This window comes from Salvelinus fontinalis, chromosome 40 (assembly GCF_029448725.1).
Source record: "Salvelinus fontinalis isolate EN_2023a chromosome 40, ASM2944872v1, whole genome shotgun sequence".
Classification (NCBI taxonomy): domain Eukaryota; kingdom Metazoa; phylum Chordata; class Actinopteri; order Salmoniformes; family Salmonidae; genus Salvelinus; species Salvelinus fontinalis.
In genome coordinates, this window is record NC_074704.1 from 2,083,165 (window position 1) to 2,100,664 (window position 17,500).

Sequence of the window (17,500 nt, forward strand, 5' to 3'; positions counted from 1 at the left end):
GAGAGTGGAGAGAGGATGGAGAGAAGGTGGAGAGAGGATGGAGCGAGGATGGAGCGAGGATGGAGAGAGGATGGAGAGAGGATGGAGCGAGGGTGGAGAGAGGGTGGAGAGAGGGTGGAGAGGGGACGGAGAGAGGGTGGAGAGGGGATGGAGAGAGGGTGGAGAGAGGATGGAGAGAGGATGGAGAGAAGGTGGAGAGAGGATGGAGAGAGGATGGACAGAGGATGGAGAGAGGGTGGAGAGAGGATGGAGAGGGGGTGGAGAGGGGATGGAGAGAGGATGGAGAGAGGGTGGAGAGAGGGTGGAGAGAGGGTGGAGAGAGGGTGGAGAGGGGGTGGAGAGAGGATAGAGAGAGGATGGAGAGAGGAGAGAGGATGGAGGGGGGGTGGAGAGAGGATGAGAGAGGATGGAGAGGGGGTGGAGAGAGGATGGAGAGAGGATGGACAGAGGATGGAGAGAGGATGAAGAGAGGATGGAGAGGGGGTGGAGAGAGGGTGGAGAGAGGATGGAGAGAGGGTGGAGAGAGGATGGAGAGCGGATGGAGCGAGGATGGAGCGAGGATGGAGAGAGGATGGAGAGAGGGTGGAGCGAGGGTGGAGAGAGGGTGGAGAGAGGGTGGAGAGAGGGTGGAGAGAGGGTGGAGCGAGGGTGGAGAGGGGACGGAGAGAGGGTGGAGAGGGGATGGAGAGAGGATGGAGAGAAGGTGGAGAGAGGATGGAGAGAGGATGGACAGAGGATGGAGAGAGGATGGAGAGAGGATGGAGAGGGATGGAGAGGAATGGAAGAGGAAGGAGAGAGGGTGGAGAGAGAATGGAGAGGGATGGAAGAGGATGGAGAGAGGGTGGAAAGAGGATGGAGAGAGGGAGAAGAGGGACGGAAAGAGGATGGAGAGGGATGGAAAGAGGATGGAAAGAGGAAGGAGAGAGGAAGGAGAAAAGGTGAGAGAGGATGAGAGAGGATGGAAGAGGAAGGAGAGAGGGAGAAGAGGGATGGAGAGGAGGAGAAGAGGAATGGAAAGAGGATGGAAAGAGGGTGGAAAGAGGGTGGAAAGAGGGTGGAAAGAGGATGGAGAAGAGGTGGAGAGAGGAAAGAGAGAGGAAGGAGAAGAGGGATGGAAGAGGAATGGAAAGAGGATGAGAGAGGAAGGAGAAGAGGTGGAGAGGGATGGAGAGGGATGGAAAGAGGATGGAAAGAGGATGAAGAGGGATGGAGAGGAATGGAGAGGAATGGAAAGAGGATGGAAAGAGGATGGAGAGGGATGGAGAGGGATGGAAAGAGGATGGAAAGAGGATGGAAAGAGGAAGGAGAGAGGAAGGAGAGAGGAAGGAGAGAGGGTGGAAAGAGGATGGAAAGAGGGTGGAAAGAGGAAGGGGAAGAGGAAGGAGAGAGGAAGGAGAGAGGAAGGAGAGAGGAAGGAGAGAAGGTGAGAGAGGAAGGAGAGAGGAAGGACAGAGGATGGAAAGAGGAAGGAGAGAGGATGGAGAGGAATGGAGAGGGATGGAAAGAGGGTGGAAAGAGGATGGAGAGAGAATGGAAAGAGGAAGGAGAGAGGATGGAAGAGGATGGAGAGGATGGAAGAGGAAGGAGAGAGGAAGGAGAGAGGAAGGAGAGAGGGTGGGAAGAGGAAGGGGAAGAGGAAGGAGAGAGGATGAGAGAGGAAGGAGAGAGGATGGAAAGAGGATGGGAAGAGGAAGGAGAGAGTATGGAAAGAGGATGGAGAGGAGTGGAAAGAGGATGGAGAGGAATGGAAAGAGGATGGAAAGAGGGTGGAGAGGAATGGAGAGGGATGGGAAGGAATGGAAGAGGATGGAAAGAGGATGGAAAGAGGAAGGAGAGGGTGGGAAGAGGAGGAGGAGAGAGGATGGAGAGGAATGGAAAGAGGATGGAGAGAGGGTGGAGAGAGGGTGGAGAGAGGGTGGAGAGAGGATGGAGAGAGGGTGGAGAGAGGATGGAGAGAGGATGGAGAGAGGATGGAGCGAGGGTGGAGAGAGGGGGCTGCTCAAAGAGAGTGATTGAAGAAAACATTAATCTCTGTTTGTATATCTGACAGGTTGAGTAAAACCACCAGCAGGGGAATTTAAAATCAATAAACTATTTAGCCCCAAACACAATCCAGAACCACTACATCTGTCCACTACTGCAGAGATCAATAATCAGTAATCAGGCTACAGTAACACAGCAGGCCAGGGTACAGTAACACAGTAACACAGCAGGCCAGGGTACAGTAACACAGTAACACAGTAACACAGTTCCCACACCCTCTCTCTCTATCCCTGAACAGCTCTCTCTCTATCCCTGAACAGCTCTCTCTCTATCCCTGAACAGCTCTCTCCCTACCCCCCTCTCTCTATCCCTGAACAGCTCTCTTACCCCCCTCTCTCTATCCCTGAACAGCTCTCTCTCTACCCCCCCTCTCTCTATCCCTGAACAGCTCTCTCTCTATCCCTGAACAGCTCTCTCTCTACCCCCCCCTCTATCCCTGAACAGCTCTCTCTCTATCCCCCCCTCTCTATCCCTGAACAGCTCTCTCTCTATCCCTGAACAGCTCTCTCTCTACCCCCCCCTCTCTATCCCTGAACAGCTCTCTCTCTACCCCCCCTCTCTCTATCCCTGAACAGCTCTCTCTCTATACCTGAACAGCTCTCTCTCTACCCCCCCCTCTATCCCTGAACAGCTCTCTCTCTATCCCTGAACAGCTCTCTCCCTACCCCCCTCTCTCTATCCCTGAACAACTCTCTCTACCCCCCCTCTCTATCCCTGAACAGCTCTCTCTCTATCCCTGAAAAGCTCTCTCTCTACCCCCCCTCTCTATCCCTGAACAGCTCTCTCTCTATCCACCCCCTCTCTATCCCTGAACAGCTCTCTCTCTATCCCTCGAACAGCTCTCTCTCTACCCCCCCCCCCCCCTCTCTATCCCTGAACAGCTCTCTCTCTACCCCCCCCTCTCTATCCCTGAACAGCTCTCTCTCTATCCCTGAACAGCTCTCTCCCCTACCCCCCCTCTCTCTCTCTATCCCCTGAACAGCTCTCTCTCTATCCCTGAACAGCTCTCTCCCTACCCCCCTCTCTCTATCCCTGAACAGCTCTCTCTACCCCCTCTCTCTTTCCCTGAACAGCTCTCTCCCTACCCCCCTCTCTCTATCCCTGAACAACTCTCTCTCTACCCCCCCTCTCTATCCCTGAACAGCTCTCTCTCTATCCCTGAACAGCTCTCTCTCTACCCCCCCTCTCTATCCCTGAACAGCTCTCTCTCTATCCACCCCCTCTCTATCCCTGAACAGCTCTCTCTCTATCCCTGAACAGCTCTCTCTCTACCCCACCCTCTCTATCCCTGAACAGCTCTCTCTCTACCCCCCCCTCTCTATCCCTGAACAGCTCTCTCTCTATCCCTGAACAGCTCTCTCCCTACCCCCCTCTCTCTCTCTATCCCTGAACAGCTCTCTCTCTATCCCTGAACAGCTCTCTCCCTACCCCCTCTCTCTATCCCTGAACAGCTCTCTCTCTATCCCTGAACAGCTCTCTCCCTACCCCCTCTCTCTCTCTATCCCTGAACAGCTCTCTCTACCCCCTCTCTCTTTCCCTGAACAGCTCTCTCTCTATCCCCCCTCTCTCTATCCTTGAACAGCTCTCTCTCTGCCCCCCTCTATCTATCCCTGAACAGCCCTCTCTCTAACCCCCCTCTCTCTCTACCCCGCCTCTCTCTCTCTCTATCCCTGAACAGCTCTCTCTCTACCCCTCCTCTCTCTCTCTCTATCCCTAAACAGCCCTCTCTACCCCTCTCTCTCTAATCCCCTCTCTCTATCCCTGAACAGCCCTCTCTCTACCCCCCCCCCTCTCTCTATCCCTGAACAGCTCTCTCTCTACCACCCCCTCTCTATCCCTGAACAGCTCTCTCTACCCCCCCTCTATCCCTGAACAGCTCTCTCTCTACCCCCCCTCTCTATCCCTGAACAACCCTCTCTCTACCCCCCTCTCTCTATCCCTGAACAGCTCTCTCTCTACCCCCCTCTCTCTATCCCTGAACAGCTCTCTCCCTACCCCCCCTCTCTCTATCCCTGAACAGCTCTCTCTCTACCCCCCCTCTCTATCCCTGAACAGCTCTCTCTCTACCCCCCTCTCTCTCTATCCCTGAACAGCTCTCTCTACCCCCCCTCCCTATCCCTGAACAGCTCTCTCTCTACCCCCCCCCTCTATCCCTGAACAGCTCTCTCTCTACCCCCCCTCTATCCCTGAACAGCTCTCTCTCTATCCCTGAACAGCTCTCTCCCTACCCCCTCTCTCTATCCCTGAACAGCTCTCTCTCTATCCCTGAACAGCTCTCTCCCTACCCCCTCTCTCTCTCTATCCCTGAACAGCTCTCTCTACCCCCTCTCTCTTTCCCTGAACAGCTCTCTCTCTATCCCCCCTCTCTCTATCCTTGAACAGCTCTCTCTCTGCCCCCCTCTATCTATCCCTGAACAGCCCTCTCTCTAACCCCCCCTCTCTCTCTACCCCGCCTCTCTCTCTCTATCCCTGAACAGCTCTCTCTCTACCCCTCCTCTCTCTCTCTCTATCCCTAAACAGCCCTCTCTACCCCTCTCTCTCTAATCCCCTCTCTCTATCCCTGAACAGCCCTCTCTCTACCCCCCCCCCCTCTCTCTATCCCTGAACAGCTCTCTCTCTACCCCCCCCTCTCTATCCCTGAACAGCTCTCTCTCTACCCCCCCCTCTATCCCTGAACAGCTCTCTCTCTACCCCCCCTCTCTATCCCTGAACAGCCCTCTCTCTACCCCCCTCTCTCTATCCCTGAACAGCTCTCTCTCTACCCCCCTCTCTCTATCCCTGAACAGCTCTCTCCCTACCCCCCCTCTCTCTATCCCTGAACAGCTCTCTCTCTACCCCCCCTCTCTATCCCTGAACAGCTCTCTCTCTACCCCCCTCTCTCTCTATCCCTGAACAGCTCTCTCTACCCCCCCTCCCTATCCCTGAACAGCTCTCTCTCTACCCCCCCCTCTATCCCTGAACAGCTCTCTCTCTACCCCCCCCCTCTATCCCTGAACAGCTCTCTCTCCCCTCTCTCTATCCCTGAACAGCTCTCTCTCTCTACCCCCCTCTCTCTCTCTATCCCTGAACAGCTCTCTCTACCCCCCTCTCTCTCTCTATCCATGAACAGCTCTCTCTCTCTACCCCCACCTCTCTCTATCCCTGAACAGCTCTCTCTACCCCCCTCTCTATTCCTGAACAGCTCTCTCTACCCCCCCTCTCTCTCTACCCCTGAACAGCTCTCTCTACCCCCCCTCTCTCTCTATCCCTGAACAGCTCTCTCTACCCCCCCCCTCTCTATCCCTGAACAGCTCTCTCTCTACCCCCCCCCCTCTGTCCCTGAACAGCTCTCCCTACCCCCCTCTCTATCCCTGAACAGCTCTCTCTCTACCCCCCTCTCTCTCTCTATCCCTGAACAGCTCTCTCCCCATCTCTCTATCCCTGAACAGCTCTCTCTCTACCCCCCCCTCTCTCTCTATCCCTGAACAGCTCTCTCTACCCCCTCTCTCTCTCTCTATCCCTGAACAGCTCTCTCTCTCTACCCCCACCTCTCTCTATCCCTGAACAGCTCTCTCTACCCCCCTCTCTATTCCTGAACAGCTCTCTCTACCCCCCCTCTCTCTATCCCTGAACAACTCTCTCTACCCCCCCTCTCTCTCTACCCCTGAACAGCTCTCTCTACCCCCCCTCTCTCTCTACCCCTGAACAGCTCTCTCTATCCCACCTCTCTCTATCCCTGAACAGCTCTCTCTACCCCCCTCTCTATTCCTGAACAGCTCTCTCTACCCCCCCTCTCTCTATCCCTGAACAACTCTCTCTACCCCCCTCTCTCTCTATCCCTGAACAGCTCTCTCTCCCCTCTCTATCCCTGAACAGCTCTCTCTACCCCTCTCTCTCTATCCCTGAACAGCTCTCTCTACCCCCCCTCTCTCTCTACCCCTGAACAGCTCTCTCTACCCCCCCTCTCTCTCTACCCCTGAACAGCTCTCTCTACCCCCACCTCTCTCTATCCCTGAACAGCTCTCTCTACCCCCCTCTCTATTCCTGAACAGCTCTCTCTACCCCCCCTCTCTCTATCCCTGAACAACTCTCTCTACCCCCCTCTCTCTCTATCCCTGAACAGCTCTCTCTCCCCCCTCTCTATCCCTGAACAGCTCTCTCTACCCCTCTCTCTCTATCCCTGAACAGCTCTCTCTACCCCCCCTCTCTCTATCCCTGAACAGCCCTCTCTCTACCCCCCCTCTCTATCCCTGAACAGCTCTCTCTACCCCCCCTTTCTCTATACCCCTGAACAGCTCTCTCTACCCCCCTCTCTCTATCCCTGAACAGCTCTCTCTACCCCCCTCTCTCTATCTCTGAACAGCTCTCTCTACCCCCCTCTCTCTATCCCTGAACAGCTCTCTCTCCCCCCCTCTCCCTCTCTAAACAGCCCTCTCCCCCCCCTCTCTCTCCCTCTCTAAACAGCCCTCTACCCCCCTGTCTCTCTCCCTCTCTAAACAGCCCTGTCCATCTCTACTTGGTTCTGAATGCTCCATTAGTTAACACTTACCACCAGTTTAGTGAGTCAGTACAGAACAATCAATCCTCTTCTCTGGGTGAGTGTTCCGGTGATTTGGGTCAATCGTTGGGTCATTGATCAAATAATGGACTTTCCAGTTCCGCCACATCACACACACACACACACACACACACACACACACACACACACACACACACACACACACACACACACACACACACACACACACACACACACACACACACACACACACACACACACACACACACACACACACACACCACACACCACACACCACACACACACCACACACCTTTCCAGCACCCAGTGCTCCGAACAAGACTCAGTTGTCCAGTTTAAAGCCACACTCTGCTTGTTAATTCTTTAGGGTCTAAGATGTTGGGGGAGGGAGGGGTGCTGAGATGACATGTGGAATTGTTTAAGATGGTCAAACCATGGATCATTTAGCTGAATTGTAGGACCCCTTTAGGACCCCCCCCCCCCCACCCCCACCCCATTTTAAATAGATAAACCATAGATTTAGGCCTTTACTACTTTAGCCCACAGAGACACACTCAGAAATGGCAAAAAGGACAAAACGATGTATCATAAGAAACAAGTTTTTGAAGTGTCTAAATCTAGGAGACGTATTTAACCCTTTTTCTGGGTCGGAACAAAACTAACTTCATACTTCCATTCGGTAAAAAACAAACGGTACTGGTTACCTTCAGACGAGTCCTGTGACACTTGTTGGGAATCTGGGGGGGGGGGGTTATTCTGTTCATGAAAATCTCCCCTTTCCATAGTGGCCTCCCATTAGTTCGGACGCTACCAAACGAAAGTTGGCACATGGACGGTACAGACTTCAGATGAGTCTCCTGACACTTGTGGGGGTCGTAGAGCTAAACGGAGACCGTGTTCCTCAGAGTCTCCCCTTTCCTTGGAGGTTTTTTATAGGTCACACTGTTCGGACGCTACAGACGTTTTCGTGTGAAGACCGATTTTCGGGATGTCTCGTCGTCTGACAAACACCGCTCTAACTCTGTCACCTTCCACTGCAGATGTTGAAGAGCGACACTGGCAGATGTGGTGGATTAAGAAGCAACCAAACAGATATCTCTAGCTTAAACAAAGACTCTGATCCAACTCCAAACAAACAGATATCTCTAGTTTAAACAAAGACTCTGATCCAACTCCAAACAAACAGATATCTCTAGTTTAAACAAAGACTCTGATCCAACTCCAAACAAACAGATATCTCTAGTTTAAACAAAGACTCTGATCCAACTCCAAACGAACAGATATCTCTAGTTTAAACAAAGACTCTGATCCGACCCAAACAAACAGATATCTCTAGTTTAAACAAAGACTCTGATCCGACCCAAACCAACAGATATCTCTAGTTTCAACAAAGACTCTGATCCAACCCAAACAAACAGATATCTCTAGTTTCAACAAAGACTCTGATCCAACCCAAACAAACAGATATCTCTAGTTTCAACAAAGACTCTGATCCAACGCAAACAAACAGATATCTCTAGTTTCAACAAAGACTCTGATCCGACCCAAACAAACAGATATCTCTAGTTTCAACAAAGACTCTGATCCAACGCAAACAAACAGATATCTCTAGTTTAAACAAAGACTCTGATCCAACTCCAAACAAACAGATATCTCTAGTTTCAACAAAGACTCTGATCCGACCCAAACAAACAGATATCTCTAGTTTCAACAAAGACTCTGATCCGACCCAAACAAACAGATATCTCTAGTTTCAACAAAGACTCTGATCCAACTCCAAACAAACAGATATCTCTAGTTTAAACAAAGACTCTGATGGGGATTTCTTTGTTATGGAACTTAGACTGATGCACTGGTGTGTCAATCCAGTCTAGGGGGTTAAATGATTCGGTGCAGGGAGTGTTCCTGTGTGTGTGTGTGTGTGTGTGTGTGTGTGTGAGTGTGTGTGTGTGTGTTCCTGTGTGTGTGTGTGTGTGTGGTGTGTGGTGTGTGGTGTGTGTGTGTGTGTGTGTGTGTGTGTGTGTGTGTTCCTGTGTGTGTTCCTGTGTGTGTGTGTGTGTGTGTGTGTGTGTTCTTCTGTGTGTGTGTGTGTGTGTTCCTCTGTGTGTGTGTGTGTGTGTGTGTCTCTGTGTGTGTGTGTGTGTGTGTGTCTCTGTGTGTGTGTGTGTGTGTCTCTGTGTGTGTGTGTGTGTGTCTCTGTGTGTGTGTGTGTGTGTCTCTGTGTGTGTGTGTGTGTGTGTGTGTGTGTGTGTGTGTGTCTCTGTGTGTGTGTCTCTGTGTGTGTGTCTCTGTGTGTGTGTCTCTGTGTGTGTGTGAGTGTGTGTGTGTGTGTGTGTGTCTCTGTGTGTGTGTGTGTGTGTTCCTCTGTGTGTGTGTGTGTGTGTTCCTCTGTGTGTGTGTGTGTGTGTGTGTGTGTGTGTGTGTGTGTGTGTGTGTGTGTGTGTATATAAACTCACTGTAGACGGTGAGTTTGTTGTCCTTGATATCTGCGGTGATCTGGATGCGTCCTCTCCTCTCAGTGTGGTCTGTTCCACACAGACTGGGAACGTTGGACACACACCGATTATGGATGTTCATCATACAATCTAGAGAGAGAGACACACACACACACACACACACACACACACACACACACACACACACACACACACACACACACACACACACACACACACACACACACACACACACACACACACACACACACACACACACACACACACACACACACAGGTTGGGGTCAATTACATTTAAATTCAGAAATCGAACCAAATTCCAATTATGTATTTTCCTCATTGAAAACATTAAAAGAGAAATTTAGCAGATATTTGCATTAGGCCCATGCTTTGGCTGAGAGTCTCTGTTCAGGGGAGGGGGGGGGGGGGTGCACTGTTTTGCATTTACCCAGAGCTTAATGGAGCATCTGAGGCCAATTAAACAAGATTTTAGTCCCGGTCTTCTGGGATTAAGTTTGATGTAAAGTATTGAAGTTCCTGTTTCTGTCCACAAGGGGGCGCTGTGTTACAGGGTAGGATCATAGAGCTGCTGTACACCCAGTGTACAAAACATTAAGAACACCTGCTGTTTCCATGACAGACTGACCAGGTGAAAGCTGTGATCCCGTATTGATGTCACCTGGTAAATCCACTTCAGATCAGTGTTTATGAAGGGGAGGAGACCTGGTTAAAGAAGGATGTTCAAGCCTGGAGGCCATTAACACATGGCGTGTGTATGTCTGCCATTCAGAGGGTGAATGAGATAGAAAACGATTTAAGTACTTAAGCATCCCTGTGGAGTCAACATGGGCCAGCATCCCTGTGGTGTCAACATGGGCCAGCATCACTGTGGAGTCAACATGGGCCAGCATCCCTGTGGTGTCAACATGGGCCAGCATCACTGTGGTGTCAACATGGGCCAGCATCACTGTGGTGTCAACATGGGCCAGCATCCCTGTGGAGTCAACATGGGCCAGCATCCCTGTGGAGTCAACATGGGCCAGCATCCCTGTGGAGTCAACATGGGCCAGCATCACTGTGGTGTCAACATGGGCCAGCATCCCTGTGGAGTCAACATGGGCCAGCATCCCTGTGGAGTCAATACGGGCCAGCATCACTGTGGAGTCAACATGGACCAGCATCCCTGTGGAGTCAACATGGGCCAGCATCCCTGTGGAGTCAACATGGGCCAGCATCCCTGTGGAGTCAACATGGGCCAGCATCCCTGTGGTGTCAACATGGACCAGCATCCCTGTGGAGTCAACATGGGCCAGCATCCCTGTGGAGTCAACATGGACCAGCATCCCTGTGGAGTCAACACGGACCAGCATCCCTGTGGAGTCAACACGGGCCAGCATCCCTGTGGAGTCAACATGGGCCAGCATCCCTGTGGAGTCAACATGGGCCAGCATCCCTGTGGAGTCAACATGGGCCAGCATCCCTGTGGAGTCAACATGGGCCAGCATCCCAGTGGAACGCTTTCGACACCTTGTAGAGTCCATACCCCGATGAATTCAGGCTGTTCTGAAGGCAAAACAGGGTGCAACTCAATATTAGGAAGGTGTTCCTAATGTTTTGTACACTCAGTGTATGTAGGTCTCTCCAGTTCTACGGCTGTTACAGGGTATTACAGTAGCTGCTGTAGGTCTCTCCAGTTCTACGGCTGTTACAGGGTATTACAGTAGCTGCTGTAGGTCTCTCCAGTTCTATGGCTGTTACAGGGTATTACCATAGAGCTGCTGTAGGTCTCTCCAGTTCTACGGCTGTTACAGGGTATTACAGTAGCTGCTGTAGGTCTCTCCAGTCAGTTCTACGGCTGTTACAGGGTATTACAGTAGCTGCTGTAGGTCTCTCCAGTTCTATGGCTGTTACAGGGTATTACCATAGAGCTGCTGTAGGTCTCTCCAGTTCTACGGCTGTTACAGGGTATTACCATAGAGCTGCTGTAGGTCTTTCCAGTTCTACGGCTGTTACAGGGTATTACAGTAGCTGCTGTAGGTCTCTCCAGTTCTACGGCTGTTACAGGGTATTACAGTAGCTGCTGTAGGTCTCTCCAGTTCTATGGCTGTTACAGGGTATTACAGTAGCTGCTGTAGGTCTCTCCAGTTCTACGGCTGTTACAGGGTATTACCATAGAGCTGCTGTAGGTCTCTCCAGTTCTATGGCTGTTACAGGGTATTACAGTAGCTGCTGTAGGTCTCTCCAGTTCTACGGCTGTTACAGGGTATTACAGTAGCTGCTGTAGGTCTCTCCAGTTCTACGGCTGTTACAGGGTATTACAGTAGCTGCTGCTGTAGGTCTCTCCAGTTCTACGGCTGTTACAGGGTATTACAGTAGCTGCTGTAGGTCTCTCCAGTTCTATGGCTGTTACAGGGTATTACCATAGAGCTGCTGTAGGTCTCTCCAGTCAGTTCTACGGCTGTTACAGGGTATTACCATAGAGCTGCTGTAGGTCTCTCCAGTTCTATGGCTGTTACAGGGTATTACAGTAGCTGCTGTAGGTCTCTCCAGTTCTACGGCTGTTACAGGGTATTACCATAGAGCTGCTGTAGGTCTCTCCAGTCAGTTCTACGGCTGTTACAGGGTATTACAGTAGCTGCTGTAGGTCTCTCCAGTTCTATGGCTGTTACAGGGTATTACAGTAGCTGCTGTAGGTCTCTCCAGTTCTATGGCTGTTACAGGGTATTACCATAGAGCTGCTGTAGGTCTCTCCAGTTCTATGGCTGTTACAGGGTATTACCATAGAGCTGCTGTAGGTCTCTCCAGTCAGTTCTACGGCTGTTACAGGGTATTACAGTAGCTGCTGTAGGTCTCTCCAGTTCTATGGCTGTTACAGGGTATTACTATAGAGCTGCTGTATGTCTCTCCAGTTCTACGGCTGTTACAGGGTATTACAGTAGCTGCTGCTGTAGGTCTCTCCAGTTCTACGGCTGTTACAGGGTATTACCATAGAGCTGCTGTATGTCTCTCCAGTTCTATGGCTGTTACAGGGTATTACAGTAGCTGCTGTAGGTCTCTCCAGTTCTACGGCTGTTACAGGGTATTACCATAGAGCTGCTGTATGTCTCTCCAGTTCTACGGCTGTTACAGGGTATTACAGTAGCTGCTGTAGGTCTCTCCAGTTCTACGGCTGTTACAGGGTATTACAGTAGCTGCTGCTGTAGGTCTCTCCAGTTCTACGGCTGTTACAGGGTATTACAGTAGCTGCTGTAGGTCTCTCCAGTTCTATGGCTGTTACAGGGTATTACCATAGAGCTGCTGTAGGTCTCTCCAGTTCTATGGCTGTTACAGGGTATTACAGTAGCTGCTGTAGGTCTCTCCAGTTCTACGGCTGTTACAGGGTATTACAGTAGCTGCTGTAGGTCTCTCCAGTTCTACGGCTGTTACAGGGTATTACAGTAGCTGCTGTAGGTCTCTCCAGTTCTACGGCTGTTACAGGGTATTACAGTAGCTGCTGTAGGTCTCTCCAGTTCTACGGCTGTTACAGGGTATTACAGTAGCTGCTGTAGGTCTCTCCAGTTCTATGGCTGTTACAGGGTATTACCATAGAGCTGCTGTAGGTCTCTCCAGTTCTACGGCTGTTACAGGGTATTACAGTAGCTGCTGTAGGTCTCTCCAGTTCTACGGCTGTTACAGGGTATTACCATAGAGCTGCTGTAGGTCTTTCCAGTTCTACGGCTGTTACAGGGTATTACAGTAGCTGCTGTAGGTCTCTCCAGTTCTACGGCTGTTACAGGGTATTACCATAGAGCTGCTGTATGTCTCTCCAGTTCTACGGCTGTTACAGGGTATTACAGTAGCTGCTGTAGGTCTCTCCAGTTCTATGGCTGTTACAGGGTATTACAGTAGCTGCTGTAGGTCTCTCCAGTTCTATGGCTGTTACAGGGTATTACCATAGAGCTGCTGTAGGTCTCTCCAGTTCTACGGCTGTTACAGGGTATTACCATAGAGCTGCTGTAGGTCTCTCCAGTTCTATGGCTGTTACAGGGTATTACAGTAGCTGCTGTAGGTCTCTCCAGTTCTACGGCTGTTACAGGGTATTACAGTAGCTGCTGTAGGTCTCTCCAGTTCTACGGCTGTTACAGGGTATTACAGTAGCTGCTGTAGGTCTCTCCAGTTCTACGGCTGTTACAGGGTATTACCATAGAGCTGCTGTAGGTCTCTCCAGTTCTACGGCTGTTACAGGGTATTACCATAGAGCTGCTGTAGGTCTCTCCAGTTCTACGGCTGTTACAGGGTATTACCATAGAGCTGCTGTAGGTCTCTCCAGTTCTACGGCTGTTACAGGGTATTACAGTAGCTGCTGTAGGTCTCTCCAGTTCTACGGCTGTTACAGGGTATTACAGTAGCTGCTGTAGGTCTCTCCAGTTCTACGGCTGTTACAGGGTATTACAGTAGCTGCTGTAGGTCTCTCCAGTTCTACGGCTGTTACAGGGTATTACAGTAGCTGCTGTAGGTCTCTCCAGTCAGTTCTACGGCTGTTACAGGGTATTACAGTAGCTGCTGTAGGTCTCTCCAGTTCTACGGCTGTTACAGGGTATTACAGTAGCTGCTGTAGGTCTCTCCAGTTCTACGGCTGTTACAGGGTATTACAGTAGCTGCTGTAGGTCTCTCCAGTTCTACGGCTGTTACAGGGTATTACCATAGAGCTGCTGTAGGTCTCTCCAGTTCTACGGCTGTTACAGGGTATTACCATAGAGCTGCTGTAGGTCTCTCCAGTTCTACGGCTGTTACAGGGTATTACCATAGAGCTGCTGTAGGTCTCTCCAGTCAGTTCTACGGCTGTTACAGGGTATTACAGTAGCTGCTGTAGGTCTCTCCAGTTCTATGGCTGTTACAGGGTATTACTATAGAGCTGCTGTATGTCTCTCCAGTTCTACGGCTGTTACAGGGTATTACCATAGAGCTGCTGTAGGTCTCTCCAGTCAGTTCTACGGCTGTTACAGGGTATTACAGTAGCTGCTGTAGGTCTCTCCAGTTCTATGGCTGTTACAGGGTATTACTATAGAGCTGCTGTATGTCTCTCCAGTTCTACGGCTGTTACAGGGTATTACAGTAGCTGCTGCTGTAGGTCTCTCCAGTTCTATGGCTGTTACAGGGTATTACCATAGAGCTGCTGTAGGTCTCTCCAGTTCTATGGCTGTTACAGGGTATTACAGTAGCTGCTGTAGGTCTCTCCAGTTCTACGGCTGTTACAGGGTATTACAGTAGCTGCTGTATGTCTCTCCAGTTCTATGGCTGTTACAGGGTATTACAGTAGCTGCTGCTGTAGGTCTCTCCAGTTCTATGGCTGTTACAGGGTATTACCATAGAGCTGCTGTAGGTCTCTCCAGTTCTATGGCTGTTACAGGGTATTACAGTAGCTGCTGTAGGTCTCTCCAGTTCTATGGCTGTTACAGGGTATTACCATAGAGCTGCTGTATGTCTCTCCAGTTCTACGGCTGTTACAGGGTATTACCATAGAGCTGCTGTAGGTCTCTCCAGTTCTACGGCTGTTACAGGGTATTACCATAGAGCTGCTGTAGGTCTCTCCAGTTCTATGGCTGTTACAGGGTATTACAGTAGCTGCTGTAGGTCTCTCCAGTTCTACGGCTGTTACAGGGTATTACAGTAGCTGCTGTAGGTCTCTCCAGTTCTATGGCTGTTACAGGGTATTACCATAGAGCTGCTGTAGGTCTCTCCAGTTCTATGGCTGTTACAGGGTATTACAGTAGCTGCTGTAGGTCTCTCCAGTTCTACGGCTGTTACAGGGTATTACAGTAGCTGCTGCTGTAGGTCTCTCCAGTTCTACGGCTGTTACAGGGTATTACAGTAGCTGCTGTAGGTCTCTCCAGTTCTACGGCTGTTACAGGGTATTACCATAGAGCTGCTGTAGGTCTTTCCAGTTCTACGGCTGTTACAGGGTATTACAGTAGCTGCTGTAGGTCTCTCCAGTTCTACGGCTGTTACAGGGTATTACAGTAGCTGCTGTAGGTCTCTCCAGTTCTATGGCTGTTACAGGGTATTACCATAGAGCTGCTGTAGGTCTCTCCAGTTCTATGGCTGTTACAGGGTATTACAGTAGCTGCTGTAGGTCTCTCCAGTTCTATGGCTGTTACAGGGTATTACAGTAGCTGCTGTAGGTCTCTCCAGTTCTACGGCTGTTACAGGGTATTACAGTAGCTGCTGTAGCTCTCTCCAGTTCTACGGCTGTTACAGGGTATTACAGTAGCTGCTGTAGGTCTCTCCAGTTCTATGGCTGTTACAGGGTATTACCATAGAGCTGCTGTAGGTCTCTCCAGTTCTACGGCTGTTACAGGGTATTACCATACAGCTGCTGTAGGTCTCTCCAGTTCTACGGCTGTTACAGGGTATTACAGTAGCTGCTGTAGGTCTCTCCAGTTCTACGGCTGTTACAGGGTATTACGGTAGCTCCTCTATTCCACTAGATGTCACTGTCTTACAGGGTTGGTGTATGTATCACATACAGCAGCTACTGTTTCTGGGAGACATATGTATTCTGCTATAAACACTGGGGTTAATAACACACAACGCACACAGCAATATGTCCAGTCTCACAGCAACACACACAGTGCTACGTGTCTATGTATGTATATGTAGGTATAATAGACGTACGGTCACATCTCATGCCCTGGTGTATCAACCCGTAAAGTAGGGATCCACAGTGGTCACAGAACGTAGGGCTGGAGTAGGTATGGACCTTAAACTTGTGTTTACTCCTCGGGTCCTGGAGAGAGAGAGAGAGACAGAGACAGACAGAGCGAGAGAGAGGAGGGATCTATACCATCAAAAGGAACATCAAATTCAACATACCAATTAGGATCTGGCTAAAAACACTTCAATACATCTATAGAACCCATTGACCTTTATGGTTGTGAGGTCTGAGGTCACCAACCAAGAATTCACAAAATGGGAAAAACACCAAATTGTGCAAAAATATGTATATATTTGATTTATTTAACCTTTATTTAACTAGACAAAAAATATCCTCTGAATTAGGCCGATACCCGCTAATGATCAACATTGTTTATTTCACTTTTGTTGATCCATTTCACTTGCTTTGGCAATGTTTCCCATGCCAATAAAAGCCCTTGAATTTAAATTAATTGAGAGAGGGAGTGAGGGAGGTTCTGTAGCCACAATATGACCATAACAAAAACACTGTTACCCCTGGAACTCATAATGTGACTGGTATCCCTGGAACTCATAATGTGACTGTTACCCCTGGAACTCATACTGTGACTGGTATCCCTGGAACTCATACTGTGACTGTTACCCCTGGAACTCATAATGTGACTGGTATCCCTGGAACTCATAATGTGACTGTTACCCCTGGAACTCATACTGTGACTGGTATCCCTGGAACTCATACTGTGACTGTTACCCCTGGAACTCATAATGTGACTGTTATCCCTGGAACTCATAATGTGACTGTTACCCCTGGAACTCATAATGTGACTGTTATCCCTGGAACTCATAATGTGACTGTTATCCCTGGAACTCATAATGTGACTGTTATCCCTGGAACTCATAATGTGACTGTTATCCCTGGAACTCATAATGTGACTGTTACCCCTGGAACTCATAATGTGACTGTTATCCCTGGAACTCATAATGTGACTGTTACCCCTGGAACTCATAATGTGACTGTTATCCCTGGAACTCATAATGTGACTGTTACCCCTGGAACTCATAATGTGACTGTTATCCCTGGAACTCATAATGTGACTGTTACCCCTGGAACTCATAATGTGACTGTTATCCCTGGAACTCATAATGTGACTGTTATCCCTGGAACTCATAATGTGACTGTTACCCCTGGAACTCATAATGTGACTGTTATCCCTGGAACTCACAATGTGACTGTTACCCATGGAACTCATAATGTGACTGTTATCCCTGGAACTCATACTGTGACTGTTACCCCTGGAACTCATAATGTGACTGTTACCCCTGGAACTCATAATGTGACTGTTATCCCTGGAACTCATAATGTGACTGCTACCCCTGGAACTCATAATGTGACTGTTACCCCTGGAACTCATAATGTGACTGTTACCCCTGGAACTCATAATGTGACTGTTACCCATGGAACTCACAATGTGACTGTTACCCCTGGAACTCATAATGTGACTGTTACCCCTGGAACTCATAATGTGACTGTTACCCCTGGAACTCATAATGTGACTGTTACCCCTGGAACTCATAATGTGACTGTTATCCCTGGAACTCATAATGTGACTGTTACCCCTGGAACTCATAATGTGACTGTTACCCCTGGAACTCATAATGTGACTGTTACCCCTGGAACTCACAATGTGACTTATTTCTGGAACTCATAATGTGACTGTTATCCCTGGAACTCATAATGTGAATGGGAACACGATTATATGGAGGGAGAAGCAGAAACCAGAGAGAAGGGAAAAGAAAAAGACAGAAAGGA

At 49.9% G+C, this 17,500-nt stretch overlaps 1 protein-coding gene across 2 annotated transcripts in view; it reads right to left on the minus strand.

Annotated features, from left to right (window-relative positions):
* LOC129839676 (protein kinase C beta type) overlaps positions 1-17,500 on the minus strand; it is a 132,227-nt gene that overhangs the window by 64,614 nt on the left and 50,113 nt on the right. For both annotated transcript variants that reach the window (XM_055907228.1, XM_055907229.1), the window contains exons 4-5: positions 15,673-15,784; positions 9,019-9,147 (exon numbers count right to left, since the gene is read on the minus strand). In XM_055907228.1, coding sequence (XP_055763203.1) covers positions 9,019-9,147; positions 15,673-15,784 — 241 coding nt within the window. The remainder of the gene's footprint in view (positions 1-9,018; positions 9,148-15,672; positions 15,785-17,500) is intronic.